At 35.8% G+C, this 20,247-nt stretch overlaps 3 protein-coding genes across 6 annotated transcripts; 1 reads left to right on the top strand and 2 right to left on the bottom strand.

Annotated features, from left to right (window-relative positions):
• Positions 1 to 1,141: 1,141 nt before the first annotated feature.
• Positions 1,142 to 8,213, bottom strand: LOC113042926 (MICOS complex subunit MIC19-like). 3 transcript variants are annotated; one of them, XM_026201943.1, is made up of 10 exons: positions 7,919 to 8,203; positions 6,263 to 6,566; positions 5,156 to 5,431; positions 4,389 to 4,482; positions 4,111 to 4,291; positions 3,457 to 3,471; positions 3,100 to 3,183; positions 2,563 to 2,633; positions 2,354 to 2,489; positions 1,142 to 2,169 (listed from the first exon to the last, which is right to left on the bottom strand). In XM_026201943.1, the coding sequence occupies exons 1-10, from the start codon at positions 8,000 to 8,002 to the stop codon at positions 2,143 to 2,145; spliced, it is 1,272 nt and encodes a 423-aa protein (XP_026057728.1). In that variant the 5' UTR covers positions 8,003 to 8,203; the 3' UTR covers positions 1,142 to 2,142. The 3 variants fall into 3 exon arrangements, with proteins under 3 accessions (XP_026057728.1, XP_026057726.1, XP_026057727.1); XM_026201941.1 differs by having other exon boundaries at positions 5,156 to 6,566; positions 7,919 to 8,211; XM_026201942.1 differs by lacking the exon at positions 3,457 to 3,471 and having other exon boundaries at positions 5,156 to 6,566; positions 7,919 to 8,213.
• Positions 8,214 to 8,794: 581 nt separating this feature from the next.
• On the bottom strand, positions 8,795 to 12,609 carry LOC113042927 (UDP-xylose and UDP-N-acetylglucosamine transporter). The gene is made up of 10 exons (XM_026201944.1): positions 12,324 to 12,609; positions 12,093 to 12,206; positions 11,738 to 11,840; positions 11,616 to 11,665; positions 11,458 to 11,539; positions 11,273 to 11,333; positions 10,686 to 10,795; positions 10,510 to 10,585; positions 10,027 to 10,102; positions 8,795 to 9,923 (listed from the first exon to the last, which is right to left on the bottom strand). The coding sequence occupies exons 1-10, from the start codon at positions 12,398 to 12,400 to the stop codon at positions 9,677 to 9,679; spliced, it is 996 nt and encodes a 331-aa protein (XP_026057729.1). The 5' UTR covers positions 12,401 to 12,609; the 3' UTR covers positions 8,795 to 9,676.
• Positions 12,610 to 12,659: 50 nt separating this feature from the next.
• LOC113042929 (vesicle transport protein GOT1B) lies at positions 12,660 to 16,017 on the top strand. Of its 2 annotated transcripts, XM_026201946.1 has the most exons (6): positions 12,660 to 12,923; positions 13,635 to 13,726; positions 13,846 to 14,024; positions 15,200 to 15,281; positions 15,390 to 15,422; positions 15,496 to 16,017. In XM_026201946.1, the coding sequence occupies exons 1-6, from the start codon at positions 12,899 to 12,901 to the stop codon at positions 15,565 to 15,567; spliced, it is 483 nt and encodes a 160-aa protein (XP_026057731.1). In that variant the 5' UTR covers positions 12,660 to 12,898; the 3' UTR covers positions 15,568 to 16,017. The 2 variants fall into 2 exon arrangements, with proteins under 2 accessions (XP_026057731.1, XP_026057732.1); XM_026201947.1 differs by having other exon boundaries at positions 12,664 to 12,923; positions 15,390 to 16,017.
• The last annotated feature ends 4,230 nt before the right edge of the window (positions 16,018 to 20,247 follow it).

The raw sequence follows: 20,247 nt of genomic DNA on the forward strand, positions 1-20,247 counted from the left end.
AGTAGGGAACTTTTGACGCTCTAGCGGTTAATAAACAGAACTGCTTGCGTCTTGCGGAAGAACATCGTAGCTGGAACTACTTCTCTCTGTTTATGTCTATGAAGAATCACAAAGGTACTGGATTACTCCGCCGCGGTATCCCCGAAGCAATCTAAAATAGTTCCAATATAAACACTTATTATAGGTGCACCCTAGTGATTCAGGACAAGCTAAAAACACGGTTTGGAAAATTGATTCATGGTGTACTCGCATATTATATACATTTTTCTACATTTTGAACACAAACAAAGTTACGGACCGCAGCTCTGATTGGTTGTTTCTTAAAAGGAGCGGATCACTTTCTGCAAATGGCAATAGGACACTGGGAGGAGCCAGAGGAGCTTGATTTTTTTCACAGATTATCTGTCTCATATTCTACTCTCAGGACATAATGACAGGTTTAACAAATATGTAAAAAATATATATTTACAAAAGTTCCCTACTGCAGCTTTAAGCCAGGAGCCAGCTGATGTTGATTTCAATAATTAGGTCCATTTGCATCCATAAAGTGTTGAAACGGAAATCTGCATTAACTGATGTGCTGTATCTATGTGTTCATTTTTGTAGGACACATAAGAGGATAAAAGAAAAAGGTGAAAAGGATTTCTTAATCATTTCACCATCTCATACAATAAAATACTGCACTGACAGAACTACAACCCCCTTGGTACTAGAGGATAAATAAAATAATAAACCAAGCTATAAATGCAAATGAACCAGCTGGATAATATATGATCACTGCTCGTTTTACAACTACTCATGTTTGTTTAATTCCAAAACTGATATTTTGCTGATCAGGGGCTTGCTCGTCCTTTTAACCTTCTAGACCAGCGTGGTTTCACAATACACCAAGATTATTAGAATAACGTTCAATGCCACAGACTGTGGGCTACAGCACCATCTAATGGAAACATGTTATTTAAAGTTGCACAACAAAGATAGGTTTTCATGATTTCACCCATTCAGGGACTCTTTCATCTGAACAGATTTGGAGAAATTTTCACTTGCTCACCAAAAAGGTGATAGAAACATCACAATAATCCACACCACTCCAGCCCATTAATTTAAGTGTAAATGTATATTTTTGTTCGTATTTTAATGCTTTTTTTACATCTTGGCCAGGGGACTACAGATGAAAAATAGCCTTTTGGCTAATTCTGGCTTTTTTAACCATGTTTGTTCATGTGTTTTATGAAATTGCACTGTCCCCTTTTAAATAAACCATTAAATTAAATTAAAATTAAGTGGAAGAAAAAAAGTAAAGGCTTTCAACTGTATACTTTCTGGAAAAAATACCATAATCCATAACAACAACTGAAAAAGTCCATTCCCTATAGTTGTCTCACCTGTGAACTGTGCTTGATCTTTGAATATTTCTCTCCCGATTCAGATGAGACAACATGATGATGGATTTGTTTCTTACAAACATGGCACTTTTTAATTTGCATGCCTTTTGTGTTTTTGATTTAATGTGATGTTTTTATCAGCTGTTTGAACTATCATTCTGACGGCACCCATTCACTCCATTGGAGAGCAACTGATGCAATGCTACATTTCTCCAAATCTGATAAAGAAACAAACTCATCTACAAATAGGATGACCTGAACATGCGTGCATTTCCAGCAAATTTTTATTTTTGGGTGAACTATTTCTTAATACCCATTTTACACATTTGACCGGCTTTTAGCAGCACAGCTTGGATTTCAATCATTTGTCCAAAATACCTATAATATCAGGTATCAAAGAAAAAGACAAACTTTTTACTATGCAAAAACATGTCATCAAAGAACAGCTTCCAGATTGTGCATCGCTTTGTACTTTTTGGTCATGCACTATTTTAAAACAAGAAGGAACACAGAAGAAAATCACTATGTCTCCACACACGAACAAAGCACTCGATAGCACATGAAACCAGTTCACAGTCACAAGAGTGAGGAACCAGTTGAGGTATTTCTCCATAGTGGTCCGATAATGGCTCATATTCAAGAGAAGGCATATTTAAACCTGCTGAAATGTGTAATTAACAATTAAACTAATTGAATCATTTTTAATGTGTGTGTGTTTGCATTGATGGCCTTCTCATCTGATGTTCAGCCCAGTGAGCTAACCTCCGGTGCTCAGCTTTTTATCCTAGAAAAAAATGTAATTAAACTTTAGTGAATAATTCATAGTAATTATATAGAAAAATAATAATAAAAAAGGGGTTTTAGTTTAAGATGTGCTATAAGCTGCACTGCATAAACATTTTCTCCAGTCAGTATTTAATAGCTATTTTGAATAAGAGTCATGCCGTGTCCTTATCAGTGTGGTTTACCTGTCTGGCACGGTCCACACACTGAATATACAGTGACGCGATGTTGGAACAGCTCATAGTCTGACCTTTATTCTCAGCGTAACACTTCAGTATCTGACTCTGCAGATCTGAACACACTGGTTTGATTTGGCATCCCCTAGAGAGAGTGAGAAATCAGATGAATGACATTTGAAAAACTAAAGACTGATTTATTGATCTTGCACGCTCACCTGAAGCGCTTGTGTGCATCCTCTAAGCCTTTCTTGTAATTTTCAGCAGTAACTTTTGTGAACCGAGCCATCTGGACAACAACAAAGAGACAATAGTGTTATTTTACTTCATCTCATATCAAAAAGATACTATAGATTTTAATAATATTTTGAATTCTTTTTTTATTTGGTATATTTTCAGTTTATTTTAATTTCGAGTTCTGTTAAAAGTTTCAGTAAATTTGCTTGTTTTGCCATTTTTATTATTTTTAAATGTGTCTATATGGATTTTATTCATATTTATTTCATTTTATTTTAGTAAATCAAGCTAAAAAAAAGGATAATTAGAAATGCTAGAAATAATAGATTTAAAATAAAATAAGTTATTTCATTTCAGATAAAGTTTATTTTATTTCAAGTAATGAATTTTTCAAGTAATTAATTTTTTAATGGCTTTAGTTTTAGTTCACTATAATAACCCTGTACTGCATACGAAGTGCTGATATCACTCTGGAAAAGGTATAAAGAGCATATGAAAGATCAGGTGAATCATTTGACCTTTTCCTGCATCTTGGCAATCTGCTCCCGAAACAAAGCCTCCTGATTTTCCAGATCTTTCTCCTTCTCCTCCAGCTTCTGAGCCTGATGGGAAGATAAAACATGTGAAGCATCATCCTGTAAATCTACTGCAGAACACTACAGTAAAGAGAGTTTAATGGCACATGCATTTCTTAATATGAATATACAAAAGGGTCTTGCTTACAAATGATGTTACATTTACGGTAAAGGCTGTATGTGTGAGATAGATTATTAATTTCACCTTGTATCTAAGCATTAATTCACTCACTCACATTAAGCTGGATCACAAATTTCTCTTAAAAAGTGAACGAGCAAAAGGAAGCCTCAACATCTTACCTTCCTCTCCAGCCACTGAAACACATGAGCAGATCATGTGGAAGAAAAGAGAAAGGGATATGAAATAAGCGACAGTGGAGTTAAGTAAAGCTACAACATTTATTTTCATGCATTTTTAACATCTGGACATTCACACCATGCATATTCAACAAATGCAGATACATTTAGAGCTGGATGCAGAGAAACTGTTACATAACATGTTGTTTTGAACATGATAATAGTGTTATCTTAGTATCAAGTTTTTATTGATAATTATATTTTTTTATATTCCATTACAATTTCTATTTTACATTTTACATTCAATATCTTTTTGTTTTAAGTAAAGCTTTAGCAATCCTTTTATTTTTGTACATTATTACAAGTGTTAAATTACAATTTCTATTTAACAGTTTCCAATATATATATATAGATATTTCTTTGATTTAGGTAAATTTTAGCAATTTTATTGTGCTTTTGACATTATTACTACTAGTATTTGATTGTTTTTAAATGTCTTTTTATTAATCCTTAGTATTTTGATAGTATTACACCAGCTTATTTTTGTTATGAGGGTTTAGCAGACAAAATACTCAGAGACAGAAGAAGCTGAATGAGCATGAATACTCAGATGCACATCCACAGACAACAAACAACTGTGCGCAGAAGCTGACTTACATAATACTGAGTTATGAGATGCTCATCCTGAACCTTCAGTTTCTCCATCCTAATGGCATCTGCCAGGGTCTGTTGATAGGATGCCTTCTCCTCTTCCAGAAGCTTCTGGACCTCGTCCTGAATCTGGAGTCGGGCTGCAGCTTGAGCTTGGGCCTTCGCTTTAGCTTTCTCTTCCTCCAGCCTTATGAAAACACAGGAAATGTTGTTTAGATGCCAAAACTCACTGCATTCTTGGGTATTTTGTTTAGAGATCTTCATCTTCAGTTAAGTTTTTTTACTGTTGTCTCATGTTATCCTCTGCCATCTTCATTTCCTCATTCAGGAGCTTCTGGAGATCTTCTCTGAGCTGCCTTTTGAGCTTTTCCTCATTCACTTAACAAAATAAATATAATATTTTAGCATGGAGATCTTCCATTAATTTATAAAACACAATCAAGTTTTGGAAAAGTTAATACCACATTAAATAAAAATTCCACCAAATTATTTTCTAAATGCATGTTAAAGATATTATATTTTTAACAGTTAATCCATGCATGTTCCATTCTTTTTTTTAAAGTAATAAAATATTAGTTTCAACAAAACAGATTATTTAAAAAAATAATGATGCTAATGTAAATTGTGATGAAAATCATGATGTTATTGTTTATAATCAGTGCTGTCAAATGATTAATCATGATTAATCACTTCCAAATCTTCATGTCTTATAGTTGCATTTAGCAGACTGGAGCTGGGCGATAATATAATTTACATGTTGTGATGATATAAGCAATCAAGCAGTTGAGATGTGCTAAACATCACTTTACATGAATGCACTCTATATATGCAGGTGAAGTTATCCAATATCCAACTTTATATGGAGAGTTATGCGACAATACAGTTTACAGAAAAGATCTGTTGCCACTTCCAGTTTATTGCAATTTCAAGATTGTGTTCAACAAGCATTTCTACAAAATCCTTAGATACAAGTGGAGACTTTGCAGGTCCATCAGTCAAAAATTAACCAGAGAGACTTTGGTAAGAATAATGAACCAGATGATGAACTTACCAACATGTGTTTCCAGTGGAAAGACCTCGAGTTGTGGCGCAACAGGTTCCTCAACCAGGTGAACACGAGGAACTGCAGGATCTCCCGTGGAAATTGGACCTATTTGCATCTTGCAAGGCATTTCATCATGCAAAACCACAGATGAAGCAGAGCCTGACTGCGAAACAGCAGACTCCTCCAAGACAGACTGAATAGGAGCAGGTATTGAGATTGGGGAGGTTGAAACCTCAGATTCAACAGGTAAGTCCATGGACTCGCCAGATGTTGGCGGAGCAGCTAAAGTAAGAGATGATGGAGTTTCTATAGGATCAATCGGTTCAGCAGATGGAACAAGATCTTCAGCAGATACAATTACAGGTTCAACAGAGGACTCTATAGGTGTTAGGGGTTCAACAGAGGACTCTATAGGTGTTAGGGGTTCAACAGAGTACCCTATAGGTGTTACGGGTTCAACCGAGGACCCTATAGGTGTTAGGGGTTCAACAGAGGACCCTATAGGTGTTACGGGTTCAACCGAGGACCCTATAGGTGTTAGGGGTTCAACCGAGGACCCTATAGGTGTTAGGGGTTCAACCGAGGACCCTATAGGTGTTAGGGGTTCAACCGAGGACCCTATAGGTGTTAGGGGTTCAACAGAGGACCCTATAGGTGCTACGGGTTCAACCGAGGACCCTATAGGTGTTAGGGGTTCAACAGAGGACCCTATAGGTGTTACGGGTTCAACCGAGGACCCTACAGGTGTTAGGGGTTCAGCAGAGGACCCTATAGGTGTTACAGGTTCAACTGAGGACCCTATAGGTGTTAGGGGTTCAACAGAGGACCATATAGGTGTTACAGGTTCAACCGAGGGCCCTATAGGTGTTAGGGGTTCAACAGAGGACCCTATAGGTGTTACAGGTTCAATCGAGGACCCTATAGGTGTTAGGGGTTCAACAGAGGACCCTATAGGTGTTACAGGTTCAACCGAGGACCCTATAGGTGTTAGGGGTTCCACTCGTGGAGAAGCAGTTATTGGTTCACTTGACACTGGTGAAGGAGAATTTATGGGTTCAGCAGGCAGCACAGCAGGCTGAGGGTCAGGTACAAGTATAGCTACATGCTCATCACCTGTAGGTGGAGGGTTTGGAAGACTTTCAGGTGACTTTACGAGATTTAAAGGTGGTGCAGATGTTTCCTCAGTCCCAGTTACTAAAGGCACTAAAGGTTTTATTGGCACTGAAACAGGAGGAGGAACCAAAGTACTGGCATATGAGGGAGGATGAGGGATTATGGGTACTTGATGTTCGCCTGGAACCAATCGCTCGACCGGAGGAGCTACAGGAGCTGTTGACTGGGTGGAAGATTTGGGTGAAGCTTGCGGGTGAACCACAGGTGGAGACTCCTTCATACGATCAATCACTCTTTGTGAAAGCTGTTTATCATCAGATGAGAAATAGCATTGGTATACTTGTTGATATTGCTTGTTTTTTTAATATACTATACTATAGTGTTTTTAAACCATGCTATAGTGAAGTGTATACTGTATATATTATAGTATTTACAACACTTTGTTAATGAATGCTAAAGCATACTGGAGAATTAACTATAGTGAACTGTTAAACTGTAATAAATACTGTAGTATACTTTAGTTTTTACTACAGTAAACTAGTATATTGTAGTATAATACACCCTATAGTTTTAGAAAAAAGTGGTAATTCTATAGTTACCACAGCAACTATAGAATTACCATAACAAATTAATTCAAGTACTTTACTATAGTCAGGTTCAAAAACACCATAGCATTTACCATAAAATATTACATCAGTTTTTTCAAGTGGGTTTAGTTTTATGATGAAAACTGAAAAAAGACTTCCATCACCTACAAGTTTGTATTTTGACTTAGAAGGTCGCACTGGAAACTCGAACAAGTTTTCCCCAGATTATTGTAGGCCAACATTAATTAATTTACTGGATCTTTTTTTCTCATTTGCAATGCAATTTGACTGACATGGGATGCCTGAATCTTCATTAGACAATATTTTGTTTTATTTTTATGAAATATTTTTTTCTAAGTGATCACAAATAATCTGGGAAATAGCTGAAAGTACATTAATTAGTACTCAGCAGTAGGCCTACTATGGTTCAGAAAATGGGAAAACCACTGTACACTGATTTAAACCATGGAATGCAAACCAAATTCATGTTCAATGGTATATTTATGGGACACACCCAAAAATATGGTATTACCATAGTAAAATTCCAAATTGAACCATGCTTTTTTTTGTAAAGAAAAGTACCATGGTTGTATTTTACTTATACTTATTGTATTATATGTCCATTATAATATTTAGTTCTATGATGAGTTTGGTGTAGGGACATACTGTCACACTACAGTATGCTATAGGTAATGTATACTACACAAGCTATAGGTAATGTATACGTTAACCCGTCTAAGTGCAGTATGTATGTTTAGTATGCAGTAGGTCAACATGCATGACCTGTACTTAGGCTATATTTAACTTAAGCTATATTCCCTCCAGGACATTGTTCTGCATTCCTAAAAACTTCCACAAACTTGCAATGTATTGTACACGATATTCTAATGAATTAATTTCATAGACGGAATCACTAAAGCTCTTGCAGTGGAAATTGGCTACGTTGCAACAAATTATGTTGCTAAGCACGCACAGATAAAAAAAAAACGACATATATAATATTGTTCAAATTAATCAAAGGAAACAGAAAATACTTTTCCAAAAGTGTATCGTTATCTAGTACACTTACCCTAATGCCCTTCACGAATGTAACCCCCTCCTCATCAAATACAGGGTCGAAGGAAACGTGGCGGGAGCTAACATTGCCCCCCATCACTTTGATGGTCTCACGCGATATTTATTACAAATAAAACCCCAAAAATTGTATTTTTCTTACGGACTGGGGTGTTCAGTATATGAGCGTAGACATCTAAAGCCCAAAACCTCGTGTTAAGCTCAGCCCTCCCTACTTTCACACACAGAGGAATTTCACTCCACAGCCTAGCGTTCATTTCAACCTCCAGCGATTCAATTCTGTCAGCCAATAAACGTTTATAATTATCAGTAAATCTCATTTGTTTACATCTTTATGGGCGCATACACGCATTATTAAAGTTTAGAATTATTTAAAATTGACATCATGTGCTTTTTCATGATAGTAAATATTTGGGGGTGTGGCTAATTATGATACATTAATAATACATGAGGCAATTATTATTATTCAAAATGATTTTAAAAATGCTGTTTTTAATAATATTTGAACGCTTACTAGTTTTGAACAATCGCATTGAATTATTATTCATTTTAATTATTCACACATTGTATTTTGATGGAAAATATGGTTTTCAGCTAATGAATGTTCATAACTCTGTCAATATATGCTGTTCATGATGCTATGTGTCTTTTGTACTGTGTGAATTTATGAATTTTGCATGAATGACAAATACATTACCTCTATATAAAACCCTGAGTATTATCAATCCATCAGACAAAAGTTAATACTTTTAATACCAAAAAAACCCCATAAAATTAATAGAATATCAAGAGAAATTATGAAGTTTTAATGAATAGTCCACACTTTTTTTGTAAAGAAAATGCAGATGAGATTGAAAGAACTGCACAAAAGTCATGATTTCCTTCAGTTTATGAGGTCTGTTTGTGTTAGCTGATAATAAAAATAAAAATAAAAAAACATCTCACACAAATCCATGCCAAATGACAAATTCCAGCCTCATGGACATAAGTGTAGATATTTTTGACAATATTGGCAGTTGTTTTCTACAGTATTTGTCTTAACCTGACTGAAACCTTAGTAGAAGGTGCATTACCATCCGAAGCCTGTCTTACTTCATTTCACCTGAATAAAGACACATGTAAGTGGGCCAACATATTAACTGACTTACTAAAACCGGCTGTGCTTAAAAATGGAAAATAAATAAATACCACTAACTTGTAGTAAACATTAACACTTATTAAAAATAGCTGCAAGTCCTGAACATGCTAACAAAACTAGCAAAAATGGACCATTATTATGTTAGTAAATGTGGTGCCAGGAATAAAATAAAAGTGTCTATTTCTGCAAAAACAGACCTAGATACTGAAACAGGTCACACATGGTAAAATCTGGCATCTTACACACACTTGGCTCAAAAACAGCTCATAAAAATGGCTAAATGTACCTCAAGTGCTCATCCGTCCACAAGTGAATAACTTAAAAATGAATAGTGATGGGACACACACACCAACAAAACACACTCGTACAAAGCTAAAGAAGTATTACACTTCCTTTACAATTTACTATGAAAGCTTCTATCCACCACGGAATAAAAAAAAGGCAATTTTAACTTCTCTGACTTTCTTCTCAGAATTCCAAATTTGATTCTCAAAATTCTGATATTTTTCTCAAATTTTTGACATTTAACTCCCAATTTTGACAAAAGAGTCATTACTGTGAGATAAAGAGTCGAATACATTTTTGTATTTTGTGGCATATAAGGGCTTCCATAATTTACTCTGCCTTCTTGTCAGCTTTCTCTCCTTTCATTGCGACACGAATGCTGGAGTAGACTTCTGTGTAGAGCAGTGTTCCCAGGAACACCACGGCCGTGCCGACCCAGTGCCAAGCTGTGAAGGGATTATTGAAGTACAGGATGGAAATAATGAGACTCAGGAATTTGCGAAGCGTCACCACCAGAGTAACGGTGAGCGATGCACACTCTGTGGTCAGAATGAATACGCCGCGGATGCACACGTATCTGAGACATCTGGCTAAGGATAGAACAGATCGATTTCTAAACATGCCTTTCTACAGCTCTGTCCAATTGGGAACATTTAGATATGACAACAATGAAAGGATACTGGGTGATGACATTCATCAGAAGGTATAACCACATGACTGGCACAGACTGACCAATCACAGGGATTTCCACTGGAGCTGTGAGAAAAAGTCATTTCAAAATAAAGGCCGAACAAAGTAGAACTTTTTAAGGCTTGTACACACCATTCAAACATTTTGGGTTTTGACAGAAATCAGTACAGACATTCAATAAGAAAGTGATAAAAGATATTGAAGTCAAGAATATGAAGCAGCATTATTAAAGCCCGTTTCTGACATGGAATTTATATATATACACATTTTTAATATTTTTTTTATCTTGTAGCAGGAATTAGCTTCAACAGAAAATGGTTATTTTAAATTGGAATAATATTTTTCTATTTTTACAATATTTTTTAATAAAATAAATGCAGCTGTGGTAAGCATTCTTTAAAAAAAAAAAGACCCCAAATGTTTGAGTGGAGATGAATCATTTACTATATCAGTCCCATCAGGATCACACTCACAGCTCTGGCTGAAGAGCACGGCGTGTCTGTAGATGTCTGTTGACAGCAGGAGGAATCCCGGTAAAGGCAGACAGTGCTGAAAAAAGGTGTAAAAATCCCACTCAATCCCACATACTCACATAAGGAAAAATGCTGCACACTAAAATTCAGCATCATACATCCTGGTCTGGACTTACATTGTAAAACAAAGCCTCCTTGGAGTGTTTGCCATACTCCTTGTACAGAGTTTCCTGGAAAATACCCATTCTTGCAGACATCAGCAAGGCGAACGTCAGCATGGCGATCCCTGAAACACAACAGCATTGATGCAATCGAATATATCAATTTGGAATCATATAAATAACCACATATACTCAGTAAATGTCTTCGGAATTGCATACTAACACACTACCAATACTATTTTTGTAATATGCAAAACTGTACGCAACCATATGTAAAGATGTTTTATATTTTTGCATCTCTAACGCTCATAAAATTGGTATTTATTTGATGCAACATACTATAAAAACATTAATAATAGGAAACATTATTACTATTTCAAATAACTCTTATCTGTTTTGCTACATTGTAAAATGTAATTTATTCCTGTGATGCGCAGATGTATTTTCAGCATCAATCCTCCAGTCTTCAGTGTCACATGATCTTCAGAAATCAGTCTAATTGTAACTAATGCAGTTTCACATATAAATTTTCCAGTGGTAGAATATACTATACAATATGCAGCAAACATTGCCTGACCGTGAATGCATAGTGAGAATATTACCCAGAATCCAATGCATGAAGGCATAAAAACCATCTTCCTCTGTGGCCCCTTTTTCAACATGCTACATAAATATCAAACCTGATATATTAGGTGCAGATAAATGCATTGAAATGCAAATGCATGTTAATATGAAACAACTAACTATACTAACACAGTATTTTGTGATCCAGCCTAAAGTGACTCACCACTTGTTTGGCCGACATAATAGTGCAAATGAAAATGCCCAAAGACACCAGCACGATGGAGAGATATTTACTCGCCGAATATCTGAAAGTAAGAAACTGACTGAATAATATGCATTAAAAAAAAGGTTAAGTAAGGATTGTGCATATCTTCAGCCTACCTTTTCTTCAAGATGATAATACCGAGGATCATGTTTGCTATTAAAGATCCCTGTGAACAAAATGAGAAGTTACAGAGATCACTGAGACACTGTTTTTAAAGCAATGAATGAATGATACTCACTGATCTGAAGATCATGTGCAGGGGCATGGCGATGTTAAAGTTCAGGGCATAGTTATTGATCACGCTGACAGTAAAGAACATGCTCACCATGATCACATAGTTACTGCAAAGGGGAAACACATCAAAAGACATGAAATACTCACAATACCTATTCTAGATGTTTGAGTAAAAATGCATAATTATGCATTTATTTTTTTGGAAAACGAATGCACATATATCATGATGGGAATCTGGAAAATCAATCACCTATTATTAACACTTAAATTTATACTTTTTACTAATCTGTTCAGAAGCCAAAATACATTGTTAGAATTAAAATGCATATAGGTGAGTATAAATGTTATAAATTATTAACCTGAGGGGTATGTGTGGCTTTTTGCGTCCAAAGTGTGTCTCAAAGATGAACCCTTCAAGTGCAATGAAGGCAAACTGGGCAAATGTGACAATATTCCCACATCCTGGGAAATCCCTGGAAAAAAATAGCAATTAATGAAGCAAGAAATGACAGCATACATTAAGTTCAAATGCATTGAATACAAACTCAAATAGGAAAAGAAGAATCATAAATGAGAGACATGCAACTCACCTAACCAAAAGTTCCAAAAACACAACATTACTGCAGCAACCAACAAACACCAAAGCGATCGCAAATAACGTATTCATTGCTTAAGAATAAAATGAAAGAATCACACCCGTTATTTCAGCTTTACACTAATCCGAGTGTTGGCATGTTCAGTGCATGCACTAGTGAACTAGTGATACAGTGAACACGTCTCCCGGCTAAAGACATCCTGCTTCTCATTGCGCCTGCTGGGATTTGTAGTTTTTAGGCTCTAATCCAGCATGCATGCGGAAGTTCGTGAAAACTACATTTCCCAGGAACACGACCATAAACAACTACATTCATTAAAAAGAACAAAACTTAGCAAGTGTTTGCGTGGGTGTAGCATGATTGTGAGAGGAAGTAGTAAAATTAAAATAGCCTTTAAATAAAAACAAAGTAAAATAATAACAATAATAAACAGCATCTGATTCGTTCGCAGCGCGTTCCACCTTCATCTCGGACGTTTAAAATACCTTACGTGTTTCCGGTGTCGTGGCGATCATACACAGAACAGTTTTACTTGTCAGTCAGTAAACCATCTGATAAACGACACAAACATGATTTCGTTAACGGACTCACAGAGTAAGTCAATTTTACAGTATCTCTGCCCTGCGTTAATGTTGTTAGTTTATACAGAAATGTTTAAAATACCGCTTTAAAGCCGAAAGTGTTGTGGAAGTGATGACTGGGAATGAATGAGGATACACGGCGGGGCCTCTAACAGTACAATCAAATCACTACTACAATAAAACTCTGTAAGCTAATATTACAAGAATCGTGATACCATAATAATACCATCATCATTATAGTAAGGTCCCCTGGATCAGTATATAAATCCGGTGATCATTTGTCATTAGTACAACCATCCGTCCCTTTGTCATTCTGTCTATCTGTCTGTCTATCTGTCTGTCTATCTGTCTATCTATCTATCTATCTATCTATCTATCTATCTATCTATCTATCTGTTTGTCTATCTGTCTATCTGTCTGTCTATGATATATATTACTATGGTATTCTCTGAAGTGCTTTGGAGTATTATGCAAATACCCTGGTTAATGGTAATTATGTGGTACCTATTATTAATTTTATTATTGAATCTTTACCTTTAATTTGTTTGGTCTTTCTAGTCATTAGGAAGAAGAAATCTTAAAACAACTGCAAAGTTGTACATGAGTATAATATTGTTTACTTCCACTGAAGTACTTGTATATCTTCTATAGGACTTATTTGCATGCCACTCTCTCTGTATTTATAGCACAGCACTAATAAAAGCTGCTGTTGTGTTTTTAACAGAGATCGGCATGGGGCTGACGGGCTTCGGCGTGTTTTTCCTCTTCTTTGGGATGATTCTGTTCTTTGATAAAGCGCTCTTGGCCATAGGAAATGTAAGTGTGTGTGCTCTGACACAGAGTTGTTTGAATGGAGTGAACATGAACGCTCGGGTGCATTAGAGTTCAATAAAATGCTGCTTGAACTGAACCTGAATGTCGTTTTGTGTTTGCAGATCTTGTTCATCGCAGGTCTCTCGTTTGTTATTGGACTGGAACGGACGTTTAGGTTCTTCTTCCAGCGGCATAAAATCAAAGCCACCGGTTTCTTTCTGGGCGGTGTTTTCGTGGTGCTCATCGGATGGCCGATTATAGGTGTCGTCCTGGAAGTCTATGGATTTTTCCTCCTTTTCCGGTGAGTTGTTTTGTTTTGTCATCCTGGCAAGATGTTTAGGGTGATTTTTGCACTACCATAAAAGGGTTTACTTTGCTAAAAGCTACTCTATGTAATTTTTTTTTTACCCAGAAACGAATCAAATTTAATAATGAGCGAGCGCACTATCTTCTGAAGTTGTGTTTTTGCCTTACCCTAAGAAACAATGGAGGGCTTATAATAAATAGTATTATTTTAGAGTTGTTGGACGGATTTCCCGGGAAACTGCATGCATGAATCACCTGTGTGTGTTTGATTCATATCTTCAAGTAGATTGAAACCACAACAAATGAACCTTGAACAGAGAGTTTGCAAGCAAAAACGGAAAACAATGAACCTGTAATAAAACACGAATCAACATAGTTTGCATAGTGTCAAATTAACCAGTTACTTGCCTGTTTGCCTAACAGGGCTCCAGACTGCGACAAAATCAAAGAAATCAGATTTTGTCAGAGTTTTGCTCTTTTTTTTTTTGTGTGTGTGAATGAAGTAAGAAGAGTCACAAAGTACTTCGAAAAACAAACTTTTCTTAATCTTTTCTTAAAAATACTCAATCAGGAGCCCTGCCTAGTCTTGTGAAGTTATTTTATACTGTTATTTAATAAAAAAAATGGCAATCATTGACTATATGTTAGTGTAACTTCCAAAAAATGTTTTAATAATTGATTTCAAGAAGTCAAAACAACAGTGGTATGTAAGCTACTTGCCTGCTCATGTGAGAGATTTTTCAGATAGCTGTGTTTCGTTATTGATAGTTTTAATGTCGATTAGGCGAGATATCCACCTTATTTTTAACGAACAGGTAAAAATTTGTAACTTGAATGTACGAGACTTCCAGTGTCATTCACTTAAAAATATACAGTCCGTTACGATGCTTGATATAGCAAATTAGTATTTGTTATATAATTTTAATGCATTACCATAATCAAATAACATGCATTTGTTTTGTAGTGCAAATTTTATGCTCTGTTATTTCTCTAGTTATTTACCTAGCAACTAATGAACATTTACTGAAAAAAAATCACCATTGCACAACTCGCATATTAACTAAAACAATCTTTCCCCACAAGTAGCTTGTAACTGTTTGCTTCAGCCACAAATGACAAAAGTTACATAGATAGCTTGATATTTTAAATGAGTTGTCCATCTGTTTCCAGGGGCTTTTTCCCAGTTGCGGTTGGCTTTATACGGCGGGTGCCTATTCTTGGATCTTTACTAAACCTCCCTGGCATCAGAGGGGTAAGTTCAAAACAGTTTGCTGACTCTTTTGTCACTAGTTTGCTTGCATAAGTGACACATAAAAGCCTGTCACATGACTACAGTAATGTTCTTCTGTTTCTCTTTTAGTTAGTGGATAAAGTGGGCGAGAGCAACACCATGGTATAACAGTCAACGGTTTAGTACTTTCCTTTAGTTTTTTATGAGTGGCTCATATTTATATTTGTCATAATAGTGCTTCTGGCTCGGCGTCTCGCTGGCCAACCTTTCTGAACGACCGATGAGATTTTTGATACTTTACCTGTGAGGAACTTCAAGTGTTTTTTCTGGGACTGATTACAAAACCAAGTCAGGCGCTGTTTTTGTTACTGCATCACACATCTCCCCCTGCAGGGGGCGACAGGGACCACTGAACCCCTAAATGACCACAGGATGGACAGATGACGAAGACTCATTGAACGAAGCATAACTGAAAGGAATCACTTGGTTCTGAATGAAGTCGTTACTGGTTTTTTTATGTGCCAACTGTTCGTGTTTTGCTTTTTTTATTTGTCAAAATCTAATTTGGACTTTTTCCACATGAGCGCCACCTAGTGGAGCGGAGACGGTTTCATCTCTTCGTGCCCACGACCTACGGGACATGCTGTTATTATACATGACTGACTTGTTTAAGTATTTGTAAATACTTCAAATGTGAGAATAATGTACATTTTTACCAACAAAGATCCTGTTTAATAAATGGATTATATATCCTTGACAGGTCTGCTTGTCTGGTGTTGGACTGTGATAGACATCACATTTAAAGCCTTATATCTGCGCTCAGTGCAAATATTACACAAATATTGCTAGCATGTGGTTTACATTTTGTACTTTCATTCAACATTTAGTGAGTACATTGACTAGTTCCTGTAACCAACAGTTAGTTGGATGTGTAATGGTTTCAATCAAACGTTTGGACACACCTTCTTTATGACTATTTTTCACATTTACTGATCAAAACATGACACAAATGAAAAAAAAAACAAGTTTCTCTGTCTAGATTCCAGCTATGATCATTCTGGACTTTCATGAGGTGCATCATGGGATGCTAGAAAACACTTTAGCATGTAATATAAATGCTTGATGATGCTTTTCCTTGCAATCCACTCCAATGCATTTCCTTTTTGAATAAAAAAAATATATTTTTTTGGGGGGGGAGATTGAAAGGTTTTTAAGATCACAAGTCATGGATTCTGTCAAGTGTGTTCAAACCTTTGATTGCAGTGTATAATATTTGCTATATTTCACCATCAGACACCAAGATCGGTTTTCACACAAAAGGGCTCATCTGACAATCACGTGTTTTTTATAATTCCTGATTGAAGGAAATGGTTCACCCAAATGTTTTAATTTGCTGAATGTTTACTCACCTTCAGGCCATCCAAGATAAAGATGAGTTTTTTCTTCATCAGATTTGGAGAAATGAAGCATTACATCACTTGCTCACCAGTGGATGTGAATGGGTGCCGTCGGAATGAGAGTCCAAACAGCTGATAAAAACATCACAATAACCCACACATCTCCAGTCGATCAGTTAACATCCTGTGAAGCTAAAAGCTGTGTGTTTGTAAGAAACAAGTCCTTCATTAAGATTTATAATCCCTGGATTCCTTGAGGATTACTGTGATGTTTTTATCAGCTGTTTGGACTCTCATTCTGACGGCACCCATTCACTGCAGAGCATCCATTGCTGAGCAACTGATGAAATGCTTCAATTATTCAAATCTGGTAAAGGAACAAACCCATCTACATCTAGGATGACCTCAGGGTGAGTAAATATTCGGCAAATTGCATTTTCGGGTGAACTACTCCTTTATATATATGTTAATTTTCAAACCCCCAAATCATGTGAAAGATAATTTCAAGAACATAATACAACTAGGATGTTAAAAGAAAAATCTTAGGCATGGATGTCTTGTCATAGCAGCAATCAAACATTCAAAGCTGTGAATAATAGCCATTGGTTGTGAGTAAGTGTTACAGGTCTTTCAGGTCTCTCTGGATGTGCCACAGCATGTCTGCGCTCTTCTTCAGCTGCGAGACCTCGTCTCTGGTCAGGCTCATATTGACCAACCCACACTCCAGCACTGTTCAACACACACGGCAGGCTCAGGTACTCCTCGTCACTGATGCCGTACAAACCCTGAAACAAATGCAATACATCAGCACAAGATAGGTTTGGGACATTTTCAGTCCTACAGTAGCGTGGAAGAGTCCTGTACTGACCTTCCCCATGGTGTAAACGGGATGGACTCGGTTGAGGTTCTTCATATGACTCTGTCAGGTCGGCCACGCTCAGCCCGATGGCCCAGTTAGTGTAGTGTGGTTAACAGCACACGGTCGTGGAAGTTTTTCTTTATAGATGCATTAACTTCTAGCAGAATAGCTTGAATTACTATACCTAGACACCACACTGAATTAAGCAATATACAGGTGAATCTCAATAAATGAGATTCAACTGGGAAAAGTTCATTTATTTCAGTAATTCAACTCAAATTGTGAAACTCATGAATTGTTAAATGTGAGCCAAATCATCACAATTAAATGTAGCATAGTGTTTCAAGAGTTTATTGTTCCATACTGCATACTCATTCACAGAACTATTTTTAATCAGTGGCAGGCAGGAAATCACATAATATGCATTTTGAGAACTAAAAGAGTAGGCCGTTGACGTACCTGTCCATGACTTGTGTGTTTCTATCCAGTTCTCTCGGTCCATGTCTGTGCCGATGTCTGGATTGAGTTTCTGCAGACTGACTCCTGCCACATTAGTGCCACTCCAGACGGGAACTGCAATGCAAACACACAATTTATGAATATGCATGCATATTTTTTAATGTTATTAATTATTTATTATTTTTAATTATATCAAATTATATTTACATAATTTAATTATGCTTAAAAATATATATATTTGATACAATAATATGTTTAATTTAAATATTAAGTATTACGTATACACTATATTATTTACACTATAGTTTATATAATCATATTATTATTATATTAATCATTTATATTCATTTAAATAAATAATAAGTCTTGTTTTAGAAATCCTCATCATATTTTATTTTTGTTACATGTAAAATAAATTTTTACATAATACATTAAATATAATTAAATATGATGTATTATTCACAATAATACATTAAAAATATTTGAATAATATTTTTCATTTCTTTTTAATAAATAATTTTAATTTGTATTAAATAATTATCTTTTATATATATATACATTTAATTATGCTCAATGTACACAAATGTATTCTCTATTAAATATGAAATAGTTTATTTTACACTATATGATTAATATAGTTATTTATTTAAATAACTTGTATAAATTTGAATATTATTTTACAAATGATAACTATTGTATTTTATTTTAGTATGTATAATATTCTTTAAATAATTGATATGTTAATAATACATCATTAAAATGATTCTAATAATATTTTTCATTTTTTATTTATAATTTATCTTTATATAATTAAATTAATACTTTGATTACGTATTACATTAAATAATATATTTTAATAATATTTTTAATGTATAATTTAAACACATTTGATCAACACAGTTAATTATTTATAAGTGATATTACATCATACATATATTTGTCTGTCTTGTCTCACCGCTGGAGTCGCCATGTTCTCCCAGAATCCATCTGGTTGGTCCCGCTGCCGATGACGCGTTGCTTGGGCGGGCGCTCAGCTTCCAGGTCACATATGTCAATACGTCCACTACACGTGCAGAAAAACTGTGTGTTACAACCTGTTAAAACGTTCACCTTGGAGATTGAAAATGTTTATTTTTGAGACCCCAGGAGCCCAAATTCAGACCCAGAACAATAAAACCCACAGAAGAGGTGGGAGTTCAAAGGAGGAGTCTTTATATTACCAAACTGCAGGGAGAAGAACAGTATAGATATATATTCAGTTCGGGAGTTCGTAGCGGGTTCGCGAATCATTTGAGTCAGTTTGGGAGTTCGAAGCGGGTTCGCGAATCATTTCAGTCAGTTTGGGAGTTCGGAGCGGGATCGCGAATCATTTGAGTCAGTTCGGGAGTTCGGAGCGGGTTCGCGAATCATTTGAGTCAGTTTGGGGATCGCGAATCATTTGAATGAGTTCGGGAGTTCGGAGCGGGTTCGCGAATCTTTTGAGTCAGTTCGTGAGTTGGGAGCGTGAATCATTTGAATGAGTTCGGGAGTTTGGAGCGGGTTCCCGAATCATTTGAGTCAGTTTGGGAGTTCGAAGCGGGTTCGCGGATCATTTGAATCAGTTCGAGAGTTCGAAGCGGGTTCGCGGATCATTTGAATCAGTTCGAGAGTTCGGAGAGGGTTCACGAATCATTTGAGTCCGTTTGGGGAACTAACTGTCACAGTTTGGGGATCTGTACCCAAAAATTCATAATCTGCGCGCACACTTGCTCCTACGTGTTAACTTACAATTTTAATGAATATTATTATGTGGAATGGGTCTACAGCAAAGTGTCTTAAGTGATTCTCTGTATGTTTTTCTCATACAGGTGAAACATTGTTGAAAACATGCAGCCTGTCTCTACTGTGGAGTCGCCGGCTTTCATTCAGCTCCTTAGCATGATAGCATAGATTTCATTTTTAAACAGCACATATATACATATATACATAAATGCTGTTTAAAAATATGTATGTGTTTCTCGAAATTGATTCTGAATAATTCAGATTACTTTCATTCATTTATTTCAAAATGTTTTGTGTTATGTTGTCCATTGTTGATAGTTTTCATACTTAAGCTGTGAGAGGAACATATTTAAGGGCTCAACACAACAGCTTTTATGATGCAGAAGCCACTTTAGTTTTTGATTCTGAATATATTATTCAGGTGTTTTGTTATTTATTTCAGAAATCCTTGTGATATAAAAATATTTAGTTTGTGCTGGTTTGACTTAATCAAAATAGTATTTAAAAATTA

This window comes from Carassius auratus, chromosome 25 (assembly GCF_003368295.1).
Source record: "Carassius auratus strain Wakin chromosome 25, ASM336829v1, whole genome shotgun sequence".
Classification (NCBI taxonomy): domain Eukaryota; kingdom Metazoa; phylum Chordata; class Actinopteri; order Cypriniformes; family Cyprinidae; genus Carassius; species Carassius auratus.

Coding starts and splice junctions, on each gene's coding strand:
- LOC113042929 (XM_026201946.1), top strand. CDS start 12,899: ATGATTTCGTTAACGGACTCACAGA. Junction 12,924..13,634: donor TTCGTTAACGGACTCACAGA/GTAAGTCAATTT, acceptor TGTTTTTAACAG/AGATCGGCATGGGGCTGACG. Junction 13,727..13,845: donor CGCTCTTGGCCATAGGAAAT/GTAAGTGTGTGT, acceptor TTGTGTTTGCAG/ATCTTGTTCATCGCAGGTCT.
- LOC113042926 (XM_026201941.1), bottom strand. CDS start 8,002: ATGGGGGGCAATGTTAGCTCCCGCCACGTTTCCTTCGACCCTGTATTT. Junction 2,634..3,099: donor TTGCCAAGATGCAGGAAAAG/GTCAAATGATTC, acceptor GTTGTTGTCCAG/ATGGCTCGGTTCACAAAAGT. Junction 2,490..2,562: donor GATGCACACAAGCGCTTCAG/GTGAGCGTGCAA, acceptor CACTCTCTCTAG/GGGATGCCAAATCAAACCAG.
- LOC113042927 (XM_026201944.1), bottom strand. CDS start 12,400: ATGAATACGTTATTTGCGATCGCTTTGGTGTTTGTTGGTTGCTGCAGT. Junction 12,207..12,323: donor TTTTTGGAACTTTTGGTTAG/GTGAGTTGCATG, acceptor ATTTTTTTCCAG/GGATTTCCCAGGATGTGGGA. Junction 11,841..12,092: donor AAGCCACACATACCCCTCAG/GTTAATAATTTA, acceptor TCCCCTTTGCAG/TAACTATGTGATCATGGTGA.